Source organism: Anoplophora glabripennis, unplaced genomic scaffold (assembly GCF_000390285.2).
Source record: "Anoplophora glabripennis isolate ALB-LARVAE unplaced genomic scaffold, Agla_2.0 scaffold1012, whole genome shotgun sequence".
In the NCBI taxonomy this organism is placed as follows: domain Eukaryota; kingdom Metazoa; phylum Arthropoda; class Insecta; order Coleoptera; family Cerambycidae; genus Anoplophora; species Anoplophora glabripennis.
Window position 1 is genome coordinate 35,484 of NW_019417086.1, and position 22,616 is coordinate 58,099.

At 29.5% G+C, this 22,616-nt stretch overlaps 1 protein-coding gene across 1 annotated transcript; it reads right to left on the reverse strand.

Annotated features, from left to right (window-relative positions):
* Positions 1 to 328: 328 nt before the first annotated feature.
* Positions 329 to 6,192, reverse strand: LOC108913490 (keratin-associated protein 6-2-like). Its single transcript, XM_018719043.1, has 3 exons — positions 5,968 to 6,192; positions 3,471 to 3,677; positions 329 to 426 (listed from the first exon to the last, which is right to left on the reverse strand). Exons 1-2 carry the CDS (start codon positions 6,168 to 6,170, stop codon positions 3,476 to 3,478), a joined length of 405 nt encoding a protein of 134 aa, XP_018574559.1. The 5' UTR covers positions 6,171 to 6,192; the 3' UTR covers positions 329 to 426; positions 3,471 to 3,475.
* Positions 6,193 to 22,616: the final 16,424 nt, after the last annotated feature.

A 22,616-nucleotide genomic window follows, 5' to 3' on the forward strand; every position in this document is an offset into this window, starting at 1 on the left:
AATTTTGTGACTAGCTTATTAATTAATTTCAGGGTTTTTACTGTTTTTAATAGTGATGCATTAAAAGAAGATATATGTCTAAATTTGTTTGTAAATTTGTCAACCAAATTAAGCATCCTAATGGAGTATTATTATTTTTATTATAACATGTTTTCAAGAATAACAAAAACCTTTAATGGTTTGACCACTTTTACTGAATTCCATAAATAAATCAGGTCTTTTGACTCATATATTTCACGTATTTGTCAAGGTGATTGTCAAGGTATTTGTTAAATACAGTCATATCCATATATTTATGTGAAAATGTTAGAATTAATTAAGCAAATGGTGTTTTGTTATATTGTTTTTATTTTTGTTAAAAATAGTATTTACAGTCACTGGTAATTGATTGCAACATCAGATTTGTACATAGCTCACTGGAATGATCTGAAAAAGAAAAAATGCTCTTAGTTTGTCATTAATCACAGTTATTCATTTTATAGAAAAAGTTAAGAAAATTCAGTAAATTTTCATTGGTTGACATTAAGTGCAAAAAAACATTTGTCAAAATATTTTACATAAGTTCATTAACACCCCGTATAGTATTATTTTCTAAATTAAAATTAAGGAAAAGTTGAAATATAGTGATTTTAATAAACAGTAACCTTTCATAATTATTCAAAATGTAATTGTTCATTTATCAAAATGAACTGGAAAGCAAATTCTAATATTTGAAGATGTACATCGTTAGACGCCAAATGAAAATTTGGTCTAACTATTTTTTGCATAGAACGGAATCACAAGTTTTAGAATGATGAAGAAAATAAAATTCTTCACATCGTTTCACAAATTGCCTCTGTGTAATAATATAATTCTTCTGGTAGGTACTGAATGTTTAGTAGTATATTATGCAGATAACATAGTGTACAGAAAAAGGTCGTATTGAGTCAATAAAATAAACATTAAAGAAGATGAGCAGTATGAGTTAAGTTAATGTATACAATATTGAGTTAAACAAAATTCTGTAGGTGTGACATAATATCCAAAACTTGTCAAAATGTTTGAATATCTCAAATAACTGAGGTGGTGGAGCAACTTCTCGACTAGAGTTGAATTCAGCGAGAAAAATTGCAACGGAAAACATTTTTAGACTCAAAAAAGGTTTCCAAGTTTTTCAATGTGTGTACATCTGTGTTCTACAATTATAGTCCCCATTTGATTATTCACATTTTTTTTCTAAATATATGTCTGATCTGTTATAGCAACTTTATCACTTTTAACATCCATCATAGTCTCATTTGTATGGGAATTGCAAAAAATTGTATTCCTAGCTAATACGACAAACATAACACAAATAACGTTCTGCTTTCGAAAAACTGAGAGTTTAATCACATTTTAGACTAGACGAGCTGTTTTATGACTCTTAAATTATAAACGCTGGCTTGGATCCTCACGTCTTTCATTAAACAAATTTAGAGACGGCAATTTAATCAACTGGTCCGACCATTTAGTGCTATTCAATTTATGATATTGTATGAATTCATATACTGTTATCGAACGAGTGAATACGTAATTCAGTCGATTCCAACTTCAGGGGTACTCAAATAAAACAAACGTATCACCTATTAAAGCATGCTGCAGCACATAAAAATCTGATAGGATTCTAGTCAACTTTCAAACTATTTCAAACAACATTTCTAATTAACAATTACAGGAGAAGTGAGGCAACAGAGTTGTAGAGGAAACAGTGTTAAATCTCTAGTTTTTTAATCTACATTCATTTCAGTAAGTGACACTGCCATGTACATTATTAAATAATTTAATAATTTAATATTCTTTTCGAATAACATAAAAATAAAGAAATACGTACCTATCTAACATACTGGAACAATTAAATTTAATAATTTGGGTCCTACTCTTATTTGTAATAAATATAACATTGAACTTTGAACAAAGATCAAAAGGAGATTCAGCCACCATTTTTTTTCGAAATATTTATAGTTAAATATATGTGTTATACTCTTTTTGTATTGGTTTAACTTACTTTAAATATTTTTACTGGTGTATCAAGTCTATAATCGGTTAAAAATGTTTTCAGATATACCATTTGCTATCAGGAAATTAAATAATAAGCACATAAAGCTTATGAATGTGTATATGTTTTAAAACTAGGAAATTTTCTAACAATAAATAAAGCATGTTTTTATTAAATTAGTTAAATATCCACCAGTTATGAAAAAATTTATTAATAGATATGATTTTTCATTTTGAAGGTAATCCACAAATTTTATAACATCTAAATATTTACTGACAAAAAAAAAACTAGTGGAAAAATATGAATTATGGCACTTCATAAAAAGTGTAAATAAGTTGCTAAAAATTTATTTTTCTTATCCACCTGATCGCTGAAATATATACGGTACATTTTTTTACTTATATACAGGGCGGCTCGAATTTTAACAACGAAAGTTCAGAAATTCATAGAGTAAGTAAAAATAATGACATTTTGCTATATAAAATTATCATCGAAACAGGATATTATTTTAAAAAAATCTAAAATCTAAATATTTCCTGAACAAATAAAGATATTGAAATTAAATTTTATGTGCGTAATACATAGACAAAATGGCATTCAAGGTAAAAAAATTAACTGTCAACTCAAGCCGGTTCATAAATATGATGCCATTGGAAAAAATAAATTTTATTTTGAATGAAAATTATCTCTCCACTTTCTTCAGTAAATTAACAACAAACAACAGGTGATAATGTTTAAAAGCCCTTAAATGTAGAATTTATTTAAATGATATTATAAAATTTTTCAAAACGACGTCCCTGTGCCTCAATATCCTTTTAAATACATCTTCTCACGTATTATACTTATTTAAAGAATTCCGATGAATCTTGTGGTACTGTATATTTAAACTCCGGCAAACTATATTTAATAAATAAGTCGTAAAAGTGAATATTTATTTAAGAAAAAAATTCTTAAACAGGGACTAGGAATACTCTTATTGTGACTTCTAACATGTTACTGCCAATCACCCTGTATAATTTTAAATTTATTGAAACTTATCATCTTTCCGAAAATACTATGGACAATATTTTCCGCAGATAATGATTCTCAAAATTCAAAAATTCCATTTATAGCATACCCTGTAAACATATAATATGTTGTGCAAGGATTACATTATAAAACGCGAATTTGAGAAATTAAAACTTTGCGATCGCGCTTGGGGAAACTCAATGGAGTACGGCCAAAATTTTGGAAAGGACAAATAATCCCGTTAAAGAAAGATTAAAAGAAACCGAGAATTTTGTTAAACTGTGAAAGATGTATTTTAAATTACTCCTTGTTATAATATTATTAATATTTGTGACGCCCTGTATGTATAAAGAAATTATGATAGTACATCTTCTCAAAAAAAAAGTATGGGAATTGTATCAAAGTTCTTCTGAGACCACTGATGTAACAGATGATTGATAGTACTAACCTTGACTAAAAGCCGTGACCATAACCACCTCCGAATCCGCCACCATATCCGCCTCCGTAGCCACCTCCGTAGCCACCTCCGTAGCCACCTCCGTAGCCGCCTCCAAATCCGCCTCCGTAGCCGCCGCCGTAACCACCTCCGTAGCCGCCGCCTAATCCACCTCCGTATCCACTGTAGTATGACTTCCTATACACAGGGTAGTAACCTCTGAAACAAATATTTATGTTTAGTTAAATGTAAGTAAGTCAGAGCAATAATACATAGTTTATTTTTCTTACTTTTATCATGTATCAATTAAAATTTGACTCAGAGTACCTAACGGTATGGTGAAATATAAAAAAATTGAACTGTTTAAGAAATTATATAAATAAATATTTTCAAAAAATAAACTAAAGCAAGTTGCTTTAAAAATTATCTAGTGCCTACCTAATATTTTAAAAATAGTTCGGTTTATTTTATAGCCAAGGTTAACAAGATCATCGGTTATTGTCATTATTACAAAAAGAAACAAAAACAAGAAATCTGTCCTTAAACCAAATATAGATGTACGTACATTTGGTAATAGGTGCCAAAAACATCATATTACAGGTTAAATTTTTAAAGTAACAGATAAAATTACATTTTACATTTTCTTTTACAATTTGAATTTGCATTTTCTCACTTATCTGTCATTTGTATTTGTTAAATAATTGTCTATCTAAATAAATAAAATAGCTATAATAGAAATCTTAGACTAGGTTCGTACTTTTTTTACCTCAAATTATAGATTAATAAAATTTTCAAACAATTTTTTAAACCGAAGGGACTTCCCTTATGAAAATAGTTATCTGCTGTCGTACTCAAAAATAACAAAAATTCATATTCCAAAGACCTATCTCAGTCTATTTCTATAAAAATACTGCTTAGTTATGACTACATTTCAAAATTATATTAATTTTAATAGTATAGTACTCATTAAATTATTTGTTTTGTTCAGAATCCTTACGATTTGTAGAAATGATTAGAAAAGCACACTGAAAATAAATAAATAAATAAATTAATGACCCCTTGCACCAGAAAGATTAGTCAACCGGTTGATTTTATAAGTTTAGTTTTGCCTAATCAGTCGGAGAGAGTTTACACTTATTTAGTATTTCACTATAATAATATTTTAATAGGAAATATGCGTTGTTTTTTACATATATCAAATAATTCTATTTTAATTTAAATGATTTTTTCAATGATCTGGTTTTTTTAATCGAGACTTAAATCTGTATTATAAGAAAAAAAATTTTGCAAACACGCGTAACAAAACTGCTAACTATTCAGTGAAATAACACTAAAATGTCGAGAAAAGGAAATAATTCAGTAAAAATAAAATTAAAATAGTCTCATACGATATTCATATATCTAATTCCATTATTTATACTTACTCAGCTTGATACAACAGTAGTTTCACGTTGTTTAAATGAATTGGTTATTTATTTTTATAATTTTTATTTGTTTTGTTTTTTTTTTGGTTTGTATTTTAGCTTCAACTTGTCACATGTAGTAATATTAATAGTGAACAGCTGTCTGCTTTTTTAGTATGATATATTTGTCATTAGGCAAAACTAAATTTATAAAATCAACCATTTGAGCAATGAGCTATTTATTTAATTAAATTTACTTTCTTCTTTACATTGTTGCAGAAATATACAATTAACTGAAAAAGTAAAACATGCAAAAAAAATGATTACAGCCAATAAAATAAAATTAATATTTTAATTATATTTTGCAAATAAATAATTTATTTATAAAGGGGTATAGTAATTATGTATTATTCTATATCACCAATTTACAAAGAAAAAGTTCTTATAAAAGTTTACCGAGAAGTTTCTTATCGAAATACAGGGTGAGTTTCTTTCGCTGTTTAGTGAAGGGATATGGGAAAGTAGCCAAGATACAAAAAAGCTCAAATGAGGAAGATGTACAGTTTTATGATTCTTATTAAACGTTACTTTTATTTTTTAAATAAACGTCACAGCTGACTAGATATTTGGAAAAATCCGAATTCGGTCAATTCTTTCAGATTTTTTGTAACCCTTATATGTAAACACATAAAAAGTATAAAGTTTCTTTTTATCTATTAAACATTTCTGATTTTTTTATATTATTACTGTATCAGATTTGTGAAATTCGCATAAATTCATGACAGAAAAAATATTTAATGATGAAGTTTGACTTACAACTTTTACATATTTTGAACTGCAAAGTATGTAAGATGAAGAAATGAATTCCTACCAATTAAATTATTTGAAAATAATGCTGCAGTAGGTACGGTAACATCATTATATTATATTTAAAAATTCCTGATAAAAATCAATCAATTTCTTTGTTTATTACTTGAATGAAATATTTTTCCAAATCTATAATATACTCGTATGTTTGACATGGCCATTTCGAATTTTGACCCATCGACAACAATTTCTTTTCGAATTCGCACAACATTTCATTGTTCGCATTTTAAAGCACATACCCTCCGTATCCTCCTCCAAATCCGCCTCCATATCCTCCTCCGTAACCTCCCCCATAACCTCCATATCCTCCATATCCAAATGTGCGTTTCGCCCGAAGTCCTGAACCAGCTAGAGTGTCTACTGCACTAGGTGGTATCGCCGAGGCCGAAATACAGGCCACAACAATCGCACAGATCAAAGCAAAAAGCACGGCTGACTTCATTTCGACAACTGATCCTCCCAATAGTGCTTCAACTTTATATATATGTAGGTAATTCCAGATCTTTTATGTCAAATTTCGGCGTTGAAGGCTACGAAAGTTGTTGTCGAAGACAAATTGTGTTTCAAGTCCACTAAATGGACCATACGGTAATAATGATGGCGTAAATTGTCCTTACGGAAACCCCAGGTTGGATAACTCGACCAACGAGATTTTCATCAAACAGAATAGAGGTTATTTCGAAAATTACCGGCATTATTTCCAAATTCATTTGGTTTATTTGGCCGCCAAGGTTAAAAGTAGGGGAGATGCGGATGGGCAGATTTCGTAAATTCCTAGACACACGAGGCCGGTATTTTTAAGAAAACACGCAAGTATTATTCTCTTGTTCAAATATACAGGGTGTTCCTTTAAAATTCTCTTCTTGGTATTTCGAAAATTAAGACATATCTAACTTTTGCAAAACAGCACCCAAATAAATTGTATGCTAACAGAAACTTCGAAAAGGATTCTAATTTGTTTGTATATTTATCAAACGGGACCGAGATACGCTATTTATTATGTTTTTTTTTATATTGTCTGCCTTTATTATACTTTTTTATGGTATTTTGTTTTGTTTTTATCTGTTTTTATTATTATTTTCGTTTTCATATAATTTTTATTTGAGTTTGTTTATTATCAATATAAAAAAAAAACATTAAGCATTCTGAGACACTGGCCTCTGATTTAAATATCAGGGTAATTTTCAAATTTTGGATTATTTGAAATTTTTCCTCTGATTAAAATGGTAAAAATTTTATTGAGTCTCTTATTTGAACAGCAACAATTCATTGTTTATATTTTTTTATAAACTCCTGTAATTTCATTTTTCGAAGTTACAAAAAAATATTTCACAGGTCGATAAATAAAACGATATAGTGACCTGCACGCTCTGCAAATTTAACTTGATATTGTCTTTAAAAAAATAAAAATAAAAAAAATTCAGACAAGAATTGTGTATCTGTTTTTTTTTAAGTATAATGGCACAGTTATTTTGACTACATTTTTTACAATATGGGATTTTTATAACTTAAGTTTAATTGACATTTTAATTACCGCAATTTAATGTAAATAAGGCACGTAACACCGAATTGATTTTGAAAAAGTTAATGCTGATTAATGAGAAGAAAACGTCCAGATGCAAACATCTCAGAAGTCAATGATTATTCGGAAGCTCTTAGAAACAAAACTTCTTGATGTTTAAAAGTAATACCAGATGTACTTAGAATTGAAATCATTTGTATGAACTGCTCAATGTTTCTTTACAGAATTTATACAGGTTTCATTTTTGACATGACCTTTCTGGACACCCTGTATATTAGAAATTCTTTTGAAATTAAATATGAATAAAAAATATATAACTTGAAAATGGTTTATTGTGTGAAAAAAGATAACTTTTTTATTAAAAATATGTGCGTAAATTAAACCTATTAATTTTTCTGAAAATCCAGTGGCATAGTTTTTCTGAGAATTTTAATGACAAAGGTCCCTTGAATCTCCGCCACTGGCTGACAGATTTATATAAAAATATACCGAATAACCTTTAATTAGTTACATAATTTCCCCAAGTTTCATCAATCTACGTCAAATAATTTCAGAGGTAATTGAAAAATTGTCATATTTGTCAAAAACTTTAACGCCCTCTATCTTGTAAACCAGTAACTTTAAAGTCCTGGTTTATTACGGTTTTTGGGCCTGAAACGATCGAAGGAATCACATAGTGAAATGATGATAATTTTTTTAACAAAATAAATTTCTTTTAGTTAAAAAAAATTGACATCGTTTTATTAAAACTGAGCTCCTAAGAGCAAAATATTATTATTTGATTGCTGTTCCTAAATGTCATCCTGAATTATCAAAAGCGATTTTGAGTAGAGGGAGAAAAATTTCATGAGGATTTGGTATAGCGCTAGTAGTGACTAACTAGACACTTGAAAACTGTTTTCGAAGTAAAACAAGTTTTATTCTTTTTCATTGAAATCTGTGTATCATTTTATTTATTAAAAAATGCACTACTCTCCCCTACTACCGGTCGTTGATATTTCTAAAGATGCTTGATATTTACTCTATACATAAAAACAAAGGTAAATTATTGTATAAAGCGTATAAATTTATAGAGATCTTATTTTCCTATTGAATAATTCAACTGCGATTAGTGCTACACATCTTGAATAAATTTGGTAGTATGTTATTGCATATGCATTTATTAAAGTTCAGTGAATGGTCACGTGATGACTAGGTGTGATTAGGTTCATTTGCAAACGAAATTCCACATATTTAAGAAAATTTGAAAATCAGTTAATAAAAAAAGTATGTCTACAGGATAGTGGTGTATTACCAAATACTCTTTTTCCTTCAAAACTTGTTTTAGAAATCAGTTCCATTTGTGTATTGTAAATAATACAAGTTTCATTGTTTTAATTTATAAATTTTCTGAAAGGAAGAATTATATTCTTAAAGTATAAAATAATTTTTTTTTCCACTTTATGTCAAATATTCCAGGTTATGCAATGCTTAAGATGATTTAACAAAACAAGAGACTATTTTATTCTTATGCGCTAAAAATTTTTTCAAATTTTGCTATTCCCTAATACCCATCTTTCTATCACATCCTGACTCATGATTTCTAAACCGAATAATCATTCTTTTAGTAGCGATATCTCTCAGTTAGTGGCAAATAGATAATACTTCAGGCAAGATGTATTTAAATATTTAATATGATGTTTCTCTGTATGTAACATAAATAGTAAATTATTACTTACCATCTATTAGGCTTCTTCATTTAATTTTGTTTAAAAGATGTCAAACTCTGTTTATTTGAACAATTTTTTTATTCTTAAATCTCAGTGTTGTTAAAGATATCTCAGTTAGTCGCAAATAAATAATACTTCAGGCAAGATGTATTTAAATATTTAATATGATGTTTCTCTGTATGTAACATAAATAGTAAATTATTACTTACAGCATCTATTAGGCTTTTTCATTTAATTTTGTTTAAAAGATGTCAAACTATGTTTATTTGAACAATTTCTTTTTTCTTAAATTTCAGTGTTCTTAAAGATATTTTTGCAATTCTTACACAGAAGAAAATTGCTATCCTTAAATATCCTTATAAAAATTAAACTACAGCTTCCTAACGATATTTATAATAGAAATGTCATATACGAAAAAGTTCTATTTTTGCTTTTTTTTTCGTAAATTAAAGTTATGGACCAAAATATTTTCTCTGGAACGGTCCTGTCCGTGTGCTGTAAGATGAGTTACGTGCTGTATACCAGCCGCATAAACAAATCGTCGTTGAAAGATAGAAAAATACTTCTCAATTTTTGGGAAATTCTTCAATGCAAAAGTACAAACCAAGAAAAATAGATATTTTTAAAAAACTGATATTTTCTTATTATAATAATTAATAGCATGTAATTACTATCTTAAATGCATTGTTGTTACTGCAAGAGTTCTCAAACAAAACCACATCCGTAAGCATCTGTAGTTGCCAACTGCGTGCACTAAACAAACTCCATTAAAATATGGGACAAAATGAAACGAAACTTACCATTTCTAGAGAAAATGTCGAAGTTGATCACCATTAGCGCGAATACAGGCATGGCACCGCCGCACCCAAGTTTGACGAATATTTTCCCAAATTCCAGACGTTCCCCTAATTGTATCAGCAGCTTCAAGTATACGGTTTCGCAATTCTTCCCCGTAGCAATTGGACTATTGTAAACCAATGACTTCAAGTGACTCCAAAGATAAAGTCCATTGAAGTTAGATCGGGTGACCGAGGTGGCCACGGCACAGGACCAAAGCATCCAATCCATCACTGAGGAAACATTCCATTCAAAAGTGCCGTTCCTTCTCTAGTACTGTGTGGAGGAGCCCCATCTTGAAGATAAAATATGCGTGCCCGAACTTATAATGTCCACATCGTCCAATAATTCACGCAGCTGGTTCTCCAAAAAGTCAGCATATGTTGGTCCATTTAGTCGTCCTTTAAAGAAATAGGGATCCACAAGTACGTCGCCTATTATGCCAGCCCAAACATTTACCGAGAACCGATGTTGAAAATGAGTTTCCCTAATCGCGTGAGGATTTTCACGGGTCCATATGTGCATATTATGGAAATACAATTCATCAAGGGTAAATGTCGGCTCATCTGTTACACAAATATGAGCAGGGAAGTCTACTTGATTGGCATATTGCATTAAAAACCATTTGCAAAAACGCATTCGTTGATCATAATCTGGGGGTAAAATCTGTTGTACTGGTTGCAGATGTTATGGTGCAACAGCTGGCGCCCGTTCACTTGTTGACCACGTCCTTCTCCTCGAGGAATACACTTCCCGTATCTCGCAGCCGCTGAACTCACTGTAGAATTGTATTTGCACATTGGGGGGGCACAACTTAGAACCATATCGACACGTTCGGAAATAGTAAATGCATTGTTTTCTCTTTTTCTCATTGTAAAACTAGTTTATGCACAAACTAAAAAATTAAGCAAAGTAAGAAATAAGAATCTCGTTTTTAACGTAATCGGCACGCTAGTCTTACTATTTACTTCTTTATAAATAATATACTGTCACTATCATGGAATTATAAAATAATAACTTTTTAACACTCATGGGTCGATGGACGATGCTTAATATTTAATAATTAAGTGAATAATGAATTCAATACAAATAGAAAATCACAAATTTTTTGATAATGTAACCTAATCTTCTTTCAGTATTACTAGTATTAGATTATACCGACATATAAGGTTGCATCTCAGGGCGCATAAAAACGTTTCCAAAGTTTTTAATAAATAACACAGAGTCGGACTTCATTTTCGTTGAATAACTGAACTTTAATTTACAAAAAAAAAAACGCGAAGATAGAACATTTTCGTATAAGAGTTGTCTATTACAAATGTCATCAGGAAGCTGTAGTTTAATTTTTATAGATTATACACGCCACACCCTGTATATTAGCATGTCGATCATACCGTAACCTTAAATTAAGTAAATTCTTCTTCCATCAAGATTTATTTGTTTAAGATTTAAGTGAAGAAACTTTATTTTGTTACAAATGTCATCAGGAAGCTGTAGTTTAATTTTTATAGATTATACACGCCACACCCTGTATATTAGCATGTCGATCATACCGTAACCTTAAATTAAGTAAATTCTTCTTCCATCAAGATTTATTTGTTTAAGATTTAAGTGAAGAAACTTTATTTTGTTACAAATGTCATCAGGAAGCTGTAGTTTAATTTTTATAGATTATACACGCCACACCCTGTATATTAGCATGTCGACCATACCGTAACCTTAAATTAAGTAAATTCTTCTTCCATCAAGATTTATTTGTTTAAGATTTAAGTGAAGAAACTTTATTTTGTTTAATTTTCTTGCCAGAACCACATTATAATCTTGAAATAAGTGAGATTTTTTTTTTACTTAAACAGATAAATTCTAATGCGAGAACAATTTACTTATTTTAGAATTTTGTTATAATACAAATGTAATAAATGTATTTTTGATTCGAAAATACTAGTTTTTTGTGTGTAGTCTCTATTATAGCCCGCGAATTTTTCTTAATTTAATTTTCAAATTTGTTGCAGTTTTATCGTTGTTATGTATGAGAGGGAGTGATATATTGTTGTTTTCATGTAGGCAGTAATAATGTCGGAAAGTGGGAATCACATTTGTTAAACAGATACCCTCTGAAACAGAGTATATGTATGTATAAGTAACATTTTGAGCAAGTGTAGTTGTTCACAGTATAATTTATGCCAAAACAATAATTCATTTATAGTTTTTACTACATTAGAATAATAAAATAATTAAGTCTCAACACGTAGTAGTGCGTAGGTCGAAACATAAATGTATAATAATAAAAGAATAATTATCACTAATTGATTATCTAAATGCCTTAAATTTAATTTAAATCAATAAATAAAGGAATTTTGTTGGTATTTTAATAGTCCGGGAAATTTTATGGTAGATATTTTTGGCATTATTAGCTTTCGTCACCTGTACGTACTAATAGTTATTCAAACTTACAAATATATTAAGTAGAGTATATTTTGACTGTTATTATTCTTAAACGTAAAACATAAATTATTTAAAAAAAAAGGATAATTCTACGAGAAATAAGAATTTATACTGTCAGAAGATAAACCTACGTTCATACCCATTTGTTATTTTAAACAAAGAAAGAACATGTACCCCTCCATATTTTAATTTTTATTTATTAGTTAATTAATTAATAATATCTTTATAATTTATATATGTAATTAATTTAACTAATTAATTACATATTAATATTAATCTTATTGGTATTATCAATGTTTCAAATTATTTCACGCACTTGTTCCTTAGTGTAATTAGTATTTGCAATTAATGATAGTGAGATTAGTAGGCATATAAGTCGCAAAAGGAGAACTAAATTCAGCACAACCTTTTATTATACAGGGTGTTTTTAAATGAAGTATTTAAATGAAGTAGTAAAAATGGTGAATGTGAATATAAAGCCAAAAATAAGAGATTGAAGTAAAAAATACCTTATACATATATATTAATATGATAAATAACAATTTATTTGTTACGACATCCGCCTACTTTATTTTTACAAATTTTCATAATTACCCCTTTAGTGAACCATGACGAATCTAATTTTTTACTAGTCTAGCTCTCGGAAATGTTTATTTCAAGACACCTAAAATAAATCAACAAAAATTTTTGTTAAAGTCAAGTTATGTAATTAAAATAGTGTTAATACCTACTTACTATCATGAAGTTAAAGTTAAAAACAGCGTCATCATAAAATAAAAAATTAAATTAAAAAATAGCCGGTAAAATTAAAACAAAAGCATGTGGGTGGGCTGTTAAACATAAAACTAGCCCAGACAAAACTATTGAAACCACAAAAAATCTGTTCTTTTCAACATATTTTTCTCAAGAAACTATTTGAATTGAATACAAATCTATTAGAGTTCGGGAAATTAAGACCCTTATAACTACCTTACTTAAAAAAAGATTGATAAATTCCGCTGAGTTAAACATGTATCAGGTTTGACCAATGAGAAAGTTTTGCTAAGATAATCTGTATTTTAATCGGACAGTTTTACTACATTTATTTAGAACAATAGAGTATCTTCTTAAACTAATCAGATACATTTTTCTAGCACTTCTACCGAAAGTAACTAGATAATTTAGTACAGTAGACTTTAGAGTTAAGGTCTAGTACTCACACCAAATTACTGTCATGATATACTTCTAGTATCGTCAAAAAAATGTGATGTCTACGCAACGTAATAGTACCTACTATAGCCCAAATTGTAACAGTAATAGGTAGCATGGCTACAACTCAACAGGTACCAGCATGCACGGTATGCTTAGTGGTAGTAGCTGAGACTGTTTCATCCTCTGTCGCTAGGGTACTTTATCTGTAGAGGGATAGTTATTGTGATAGTCGTTGACATTAACAGCAACTATCAAAGCAATAATTACGTGTAAATGGGCCTTGTCAGTAACTATTAACAGAAACTATCACCACGTAAATGAGTCAGTATACATAAGTTAATGAAACAAGGAAAAAAATATATAATATATTATTATTAATAAACAAAAATAAAATAACAAAATATTTGAACTATAAAAAGTTTTGTCTTATCAGTTAGCGATGGCTGTACAAGTTGATGATGATATGAAGACTTAGGGAAGGGAGAACTATTTTGTAGAAGAGCCCATCACAGTTACAGGAATCTGAAACAAAATAAGAGTTGTTTACGTCAATATAACCTACAAATGAAAGAGAATTGTGGTCTTGTGAAAAATTTTCAAAATTATTACATCTAACATTCAATGGTACCTTTAAAATTAGTAGACAACATAAGATCAACTTCGTATGAACAAAAATCAATGCCCACTGAGATATAACCCTCTCACAATCAGTGTTATACGAGAAAACAATGCTTGGCCATATAATTTTTTTAAATGGTTTGAGTTAGAGACTTCTTAGTTGGTGACCATTTTTATTTATTTAAGTATAATGTATTATTGGAATATATAAGAAAATCATATAAAGGATATTACCTTTGTTTTGAGGAACCTACTACCTTTATTACCCCATACATTTTTCATGTACGTACTGTGATTATCTAAATTACGTTTTATGATAGAACATATATTTTCCAAAGATTTTTGTCTCTTATAAAATTCTAATATCTTCTATGGATTTTTAGTAAAACGAACATATTTTCAGTATGTAACGCGCTGAGATACAGTGCGTTTGAAAATTTCATCTCTATATTTTAAAAAGTATACTTCCATTCACAAAAATAAGAAAAAAGTTGACATATTGTCTCCAAAGATATGGATTAATTTATATTATTTTATTTGTATCTCTCAAATGGTTGTAATCCTTTTAGGAAACATTTTAGGAAGTACCTACCTACATTTATCTAAACTTTTTTATTTTTTTTTTATTTTTATGTAAGTATAGGATAGCTTCTAAGGAAAAGCGGAATTCTTGAACATCCTGTATTTCAATCCATTTAATATCGAATATTTATCTTCTTTATTTGAAATCTATAGCAGATATTAAGTAGCCATAGCCGTACATATAAAAATCTTATAGGACGATGAACCCTAGTCCTCAAAAAAAAAAAAACAATGCCGTTTTTATGTGATTTTCTCACGATTCTGGTAAAATATCACAATCAAACAAATAAAAATATATATCACGAAGGACCTACCTTCAACTATTTTTAGGTTATTCGAAAAAATATTGTCTCGCATAGAGAGAGAATATCTCAACAGGTAGATCTCAGTAGGTACTGACTTTTGTATGTAAGTAGTGAATCTAAAATGACTTATTATGATCTTCTAATATACGCTGTTCACCTACTCAGACTTCATATACTGTACAAAGTAATATTCTTAAACAAGGATGTTGGCTGTAGTTATTTATTTGTGGCATAGTGTTCGTTTGTTTCTTTATTTTTTGGGTATTTTGGCACCTCTGAAAAAATTGTAAATTTTTTCGTAGGCAAAATTTTAAAAATTAGAGAAAATAAAACGTGTCGAAAATATGAACGAAAATATAGAAAACGATTTGTAACTGATAACAATCACTATTTCCGGTATAATTTAATGAAATATCACTTAAAAAAAACATGTTTCAGGTTTTAATAAGTATGGAAAATATTTAAGTACTTAATATTCAAATGAATAAATTTTGTAAGTTGTAATTTATGATTGTAGCTTTGTAATTGGCTTTATAAGTAATTCAGACATGCAAATTTGGCCATTGTTTAATATTCATAAAAAGTATTAAATATTATGTAAAACATACCAATAATATCCATCGTAACTGTCAACGTACACATGCGTTGAACGGCCTCTGTAACAAAAAATTGGTATTAAATTAAAATAAAAATCAAAGTCGGATGTGTATGCGCATTGGAAAAATAACAAGCATAGTCGCTTGCAGTTTGTGATGTTCTCTGGAGCTTTTAGTGGCATTCTCTTTTATGTTAGTACCTCAATGAGTTTTTATCCACAAAATTTAGTTAAAATTATTGACCAAATATTTTTGTAAATGTTATATTTTTTAATTTTTATCATTCTGTATCCTGAAAACAACCGTTTTTAAAATATGCCAATAAAACTTTCTTTTAAAATAATTACCTCTGAAATATTTATGTAAGCAAGTTACATCCTGTATATTCGGCTCAACGAATATAATAGAAGTTAATTTTGATGTTTACAGATATAGCTTGGTAATTTATTAGGGGAAAATAAATATCAATTAAAAATTGAAATAAAATGCACTTTGTTTGTATCATCAGTTTCATGTTTTCATCAAAATAAAATTTGTTTCAGGTGTTCTTTTTTGATTACATATTAGCTTTCGTCAAAAATCCGCTATAAATTGCGAGAATGTGAATTTAAAATTTGATGCAAATGATGCACTTACCAATGCAATTATGAATATTTGGAGCATCCCTCTCAACTATACTCATGATATTAAAGTAGTAAAAAAACTACTACTCTGTGAACTACACGCCCCGTCCAGCATTGAATCACACCCCCAATATCTAGTAAACAGCTAAGATCGTTTTCGCCAGCAGCAATTCCTACTATACAGGGTATCCGCAAATTTCACCGACAACGTTTGACTGTATATTCAGGACGATAAATAAATACGATCTACGAAAAAAGTTAAATACAAAATTTTTGGTTTTTGAGTTACAAGCTTTCAAAGTTGACAGAAATGAAACTAATTTAATTAATAACTTCATAACCCTTTTGCCGATTGCGTTAAAATTTGGCACACTTATTTGGACTATTATAGTGTATTATTTCTCAAGATAGTTAAATCCATATATATTGGGTGATAGTTTTCTCCGGTTACCTCTCCCTTTTAGCGGTCAAAACTTTTACAGTGGTCGTATTTTTTTAAATCGGGCAGCAACATTGAAAAGGTCGTTTTATTAAAAAAAATTGTCTCTTGAGAAAATCGCCTGTAGAAACCCATTCTTGAGAAAAATTGCATTATTTGCAGGTTTGTATGCAGTGTCACGGATTTAAAACTTTGAGTTCAGTAGGCTATGAACACAGGATGTTGAATGCTGTGGTTATCAGGTAGTGTCATTATTGTCGTGTTTCTTCAGGATTCTCATCATTCCACACATGCAAATTATGAAATGTCATCAGTGTATCAAGACAATTAAATGTATGCAAAACTAATGTTCACAAAACTTTAAAAAGCAACTTCTTCGGCAATTTACAATTTTGCCACTGGTTGGTGAATGGCTTCGCAGAGCATAATTTGTTTCAAAAATTGTTTTGTACCGACGAATCTTGTTTTACAAGAAACGGAGTTGTAAATTTTCATAATTCCTATGTTTGGAGTGACGACAATCTAAAGAAACACGACCATAATAACACTACCTAATAGCCATAGCAATCAACATCTTGTTTTCATCGCCTACTGAACTCACAGTTTTAAATCCGTGACATCGCTACGCAAACCAAAACATACAGACCTGCAAATAATGCCATTTTTCTCAAGAATGGTTTTCTGTAGGCGATTTTCTCAAGAGTTAATTTTTTTTTAATTAAACGACCTTCTCAATGTTGCTGCCCGTAAAAAAATTACGACCGCTGTAAATGTTTTGACCTCTAAAAGGACAGGTATTCGGAGAAAACTATCACCCAGTATATCGATTTGACTAATGCTTTAAGAAATACTACGCCACAATAGTTCAAATATATATGCCAAATTTTAACGCGATCGGCAAAAGGGTTATGAAGTTTATTAATTAAATTAGTTTTATTTTTGACAACTTTGAAGGCCTGTAATTCAAAAACAAAAACTTTATATTTAACTTTTTTCGTAGATCGTATTTATTTATAGTCGTGAATATGCAGTCAAACGTTGTCGGTGAAATTTGCGGACACCCTGTATGTTTAAGATATTGCATATACTTTATAGGTTATATCTCACCCGTATACAAATATATAGTTCTTTAATTATATTAAAATTCTAAATACGTTCTGTATTTGGAACTTAAAAGTAGAAATGCCTGAAAAATTTTTTTGATTTATTATTTATTTATTTAACTTTGACTGCTTTTGTTCAGAACAATTGTTTTATTAAGTAGGCCAGGAAAATAGGCTAGGAAATGACCATTTCGCGAGTTTTTGTTTCGGCAAACTGAATTTATCACTATAGATACTAAATATTATGTACAATAACATATTAGTTTCCACAGTCATAAAAATGGGGCGAAGATTGTTTACAGGGTGGTTAATTGTATAATTTTTACGTAAATTCACGTTTTTCGCATTTTAACTTTTTTCCGTTCATTTCCATGAGAAAACAGTAATGTACTTTTTTTTCGTCTTCAAAAGACCTACAAAACTAGCTCTCGAGCGTCCAAAAATATTGATTAGATCAAAAGTTATAAACAGAAGAAGTTTATTTATGACTTTTGAATTAAACATTTATAAACTGAGTTATTGTTACCAGAACATTTTGGCATCGCATCCTCTCATTCCTTACCACTGTCTAATAACTCACAGGAAATCTGGAATCGGTAAGTTGAATAGTTTACAAGTTATGGCCTAATAAACAAATTAACTAATTATTAGTCTGGACGATTCCGAGGATCTTCCACAATCGTTCTGATTTTTTTCATTGTAAATTTCATAATAATACATTAAAATCTATCATTTTTTTTTTAATTTCAAATTTGCAATATGGATTTTTTTTTTAATTTTTTAGACCTAGTTGCAAAATGAAATATATGATATAGTTATATATTACTACATATTCGGAAACCCTATGAAAAGAGCTTTAAATTAAAAAAAATCCTCAAGATTTGTTGAAAAACAACAGACTGTCAAAGTTGACGGCCGATTGTTAAACAAATTAGGTTGGTAGCGGCAAAAAAATACTGTCATAACCGGCAACCTAAGTAAAAATATTTTATTTGTCGAAGTTATGTTAAGTGCATAAGAAATATTGTTAAAAGTCAGAGGGTCGCTTGATTTTTCGGCGAGCCGTGGCGCGGCGGAAGGGTGGGGGAAGAGAACGACAGCGAGTCCGAAGAAAATGACGATAATATTCATAGTCCTGCCGTCAAATAAGGGAAATTCGCATGAAAATAATATATTTGACAGTCTGTAACTCCGTTGTTTTTCAACGAATCTTGACGATGTTTCTTTTAACTTAAAGCTTTTTTCATAGGCTTCCCGAATATGTAATAATATATAACTATATCACGCTCGTGCGTCGTATATTTCATTTTGCAACTATGGCTAAAAAATNTTCCCTTTTTTTTTCGTTTTTTATTTCTCATTTCCGCTAAAATAATTTAATTTTGACGAAACTTGGTGAAAGTATACTTGGCTGTGTCTTAAATAACCACAATTTTTTTTTAGAAAAAAAAATCGAGAAGTTTCCGAGATATTCATATTTTCCGGTCTGAAACACTTTTTTTCAAAGAAAAATTCTACTTAAAAAAATCATCGTACAGAGTTCTGCCGGTAATCATTTTTTTCGTTTTGACATATACTTTCTGGTGAAATAAAAAAATTTCGAGTTATTGGACAGTGATAAGGATTGAGAGGTTACGATGCCAAAACGTTCTGGTAATAATAACGCAGTTTGTAAATGTTTAATTCAAAAGTCATAAATAAATTTCTTCTGTTTATAACTTTTGATCTAATCAATATTTTTTGACGCTCGATTGCTAGTTTTGTAGGTCTTTTGAAGACGAAAAAAAAGTATTTTACTGTTTTCTCGTGGAAATGAACGGAAAAAAGTTATAAACGAAAAACCTGAATTTACGTAAAAATTATACAATTAACCACCCTGTAAACAATATTCCCCCCATTTTTATAACTGTGAAAACTAATACGTTATTGTACATAATATTTAGCATTTATAGTGATAAATTCAGCTTGCCGAAACAAAAAGTCGCGCCCAACTCTATCTTTCCTGGACTATAAGATTATAAATATTTATTACCGAATTGTTAACTTATTTAGTTAATTAATTAAGGTATAATTTAATTAATTAAAGTAACTAAATAATTGAGTGATGGTTTTCAAAGGAAATATTTATTGTTTGTCACACAGATCTTTCGATAAATTTGGCTAAAACAGATTACTCTATACAACATTTTAGTAAAAAAAATGCATAATATACGAAATAAAAGATAGTTACCCATATCCACCATATCCTCCGTATCCTCCGTATCCTCTGTATCCTCCGTATCCCCCGTACCCACCATAACCACCATAACCACCATATCCCCTGGCGAACTTAGCCCCAATTCCAGCACCCACTAGCCCGGCACCCAAACCGGCCGCCCCTATTCCCGCGACTCCCAGTCCAGCGGCGCCCAAGCCAATCGCCCCTAATCCTGCTGCTCCCAGTCCCGCGGCACCCAGTCCTGCCAGTCCAAGGCCGATCACCCTTTTCTGTCTCACGTGTTCGGAATCGGCAGGTATCGTGGCCGCTGTGGCCACTAGGACTACGCAAGCGAGAACGGCAACGATGCACAGCTTCATTTTTGTTTGGGTTTGGAATGACTGTCGATATTTTCATCTCAGACGGCTTATATAATAACTCGGTCAGGGTGTCGATTTGAATTCGGCCTCTGCTGGCAATGACGGGTCCACGTTCACTTATTTCGATTTTTTTTTTCGACGATTTGGGATCGGGTGAGACCGATATATCACAGTATTGCGTAAGAATGAATGAGCGGATCTTGTAGTTCAAGAACGACGGCAGGATTCTTGCCTAGTCATCAGCTTTTATTTAATTATATTTGAGAGCTATAATTAAAGGTAAACAATGATTTTCAAATTTTGTTCCGTTTATTGCGGATACCTCTTGATACACAAGTTGATTCACGCAAATCACTGTTAGGTATAACAGGAATTGTCGATATTCTGAGTGTTTATAAAGTGTGGTGTATAAATCTGAAAAAGCTGGAAATCTGGAAGTACCGGAGAAATATCTGGAAATTCCAATTAGTGGAGTCAAGATAGATTTTTACTTCGCGAAAATTACTGGAAGAGAGAAATTTTTATTTTTTGCTTTGTAAAGTTGTCAGAAACGACATATAAATGGTTACCAACTGTAGAGTGTACGCTAAATTATTTATTTAACAAATTAGTTGCAAAATTACAGTTTTTGCAAATTATATAAAAAAAATAATTTAAAAAATATTAACTGCGCCATTCGAAAGAACAGGAAATTTTACATAAAAAATGTTAATAAAGTTTTTTTCTAAAATTCGAATTGTAGAATAGTAGTATAGTAGAGCGCGCTACACTAAATTTGTTATAACTTTTGATCTAATTGATCAAATCGACCTCACAAAAATTTAAATGAAAGAAGAGTCATCCGGCTATCAAAATTTTATGTCTTTAAACTTGAGAAAAAAATATATGGTACATACGTACAAAGTTACGTCATTCTATAATTTTGTACAATAATAATAAAATAGCTGTCATTCTTTTAATTTTTAAAATAAATATCTGTAACTATCATAGATTACTCTTCAAATGACAATTGAAACAGAGGGCGATATGGAAAAAATCTTAAAAATTTAATTTGAAAAATATTGAGCCTAACATATTCAATAATTATTTTAAAAAATCACAAATTTTACTTTTTAGGCCATACTTTATAGATCAAAAACTATAGTTGTAAACGTGATATTGAAACTTTATGAGAGCACTTTTTAAAGCTTAAAATCTCTACTTTAAGATGGTGCATTTTATTTTTCTTAAAAAATTGAATAGTTGAAAAAACAAAAACTAACAAAAAATTAAAATATTTCATGAAAAATCCGTGAAATTTATTGTTAATTAAAGTTTAATAATGTACAATTTTTTTTTTTGTTTAATAAACCATCAATAAATAAATAATAGGGGACGTTGATTTTGATTTTGTAATTTTGTATTTACAATAAGTGTTTTTTTTTTCAATTTTATTGGCTTAAAGCCTTAATTGCCCAGTTATTTTCGAAGAAGAGCAAGAACTCGATGAGATTTAAAAATTAATTATTTTGTAATAAATTTGTTTTTTAAAAAATAAAACATATTTTGAATAAAAGCTCTTTAGCCATTTATAATTTTCATTTTTCGAACTTCTATATTACAAATTTGAGCGAGTTTGATTTAAAATCGATAATTGTTAAATAAATTGTTTAAAATAGTCGGCCATATTGGATGTCATTTTGAATTTTCATTTTCCGACATTATATTCTTGTTTAGCGACCTCAAAAACCCCCTATATTACAAATATAAGCGAGTTTGATTTAAAAATCGATAATTGTTAAATAAATTGTTTAAAATAGTAGGCCATATTGGATCAGCCATTTTGAATTTTCATTTTCCGACTGTTCAGCGACATCGAAAACCTCTATAATGTCAATTTGAAAGAATTCGATTTAAAATTCATTGAATTATTTTAAATGTTGTTAAAAAAACTATTTATTATTGTTTAAACAGTTAAAGAACAATTAGCGTACAAAAATAAGTTTATAGCTTTTTTCTAATACTTATATCCAAGTAATTTCAAAAAGTTTTAGTAAAATCCATGGTTCCTATAATTATTTCGAAATAATGCGTAATTTTAAGCTATCTTGACTCCACTAAATTATAAAATTCGATTTGTAAAGTGCTAGGAGTACACATCATGTCGTTGAAAAATAAAATTCTTGCTACTATGAATTTTACGGTATCTATCTGTACCACCCGTAACGACGTTTTTAGTTGACAATTAATTCATGATTCAATTAATTATCATTTTCGTTATTTTGGTCCTTCTGAACTATTAGCACTGCACGACAGGGATTTTAGAACTATACGGAAAAACTTAGATGAAATAAGTAGTGTA

Coding starts and splice junctions, on each gene's coding strand:
- LOC108913490 (XM_018719043.1), bottom strand. CDS start 6,170: ATGAAGTCAGCCGTGCTTTTTGCTTTGATCTGTGCGATTGTTGTGGCC. Junction 3,678..5,967: donor TTTGGAGGAGGATACGGAGG/GTATGTGCTTTA, acceptor TATTTGTTTCAG/AGGTTACTACCCTGTGTATA.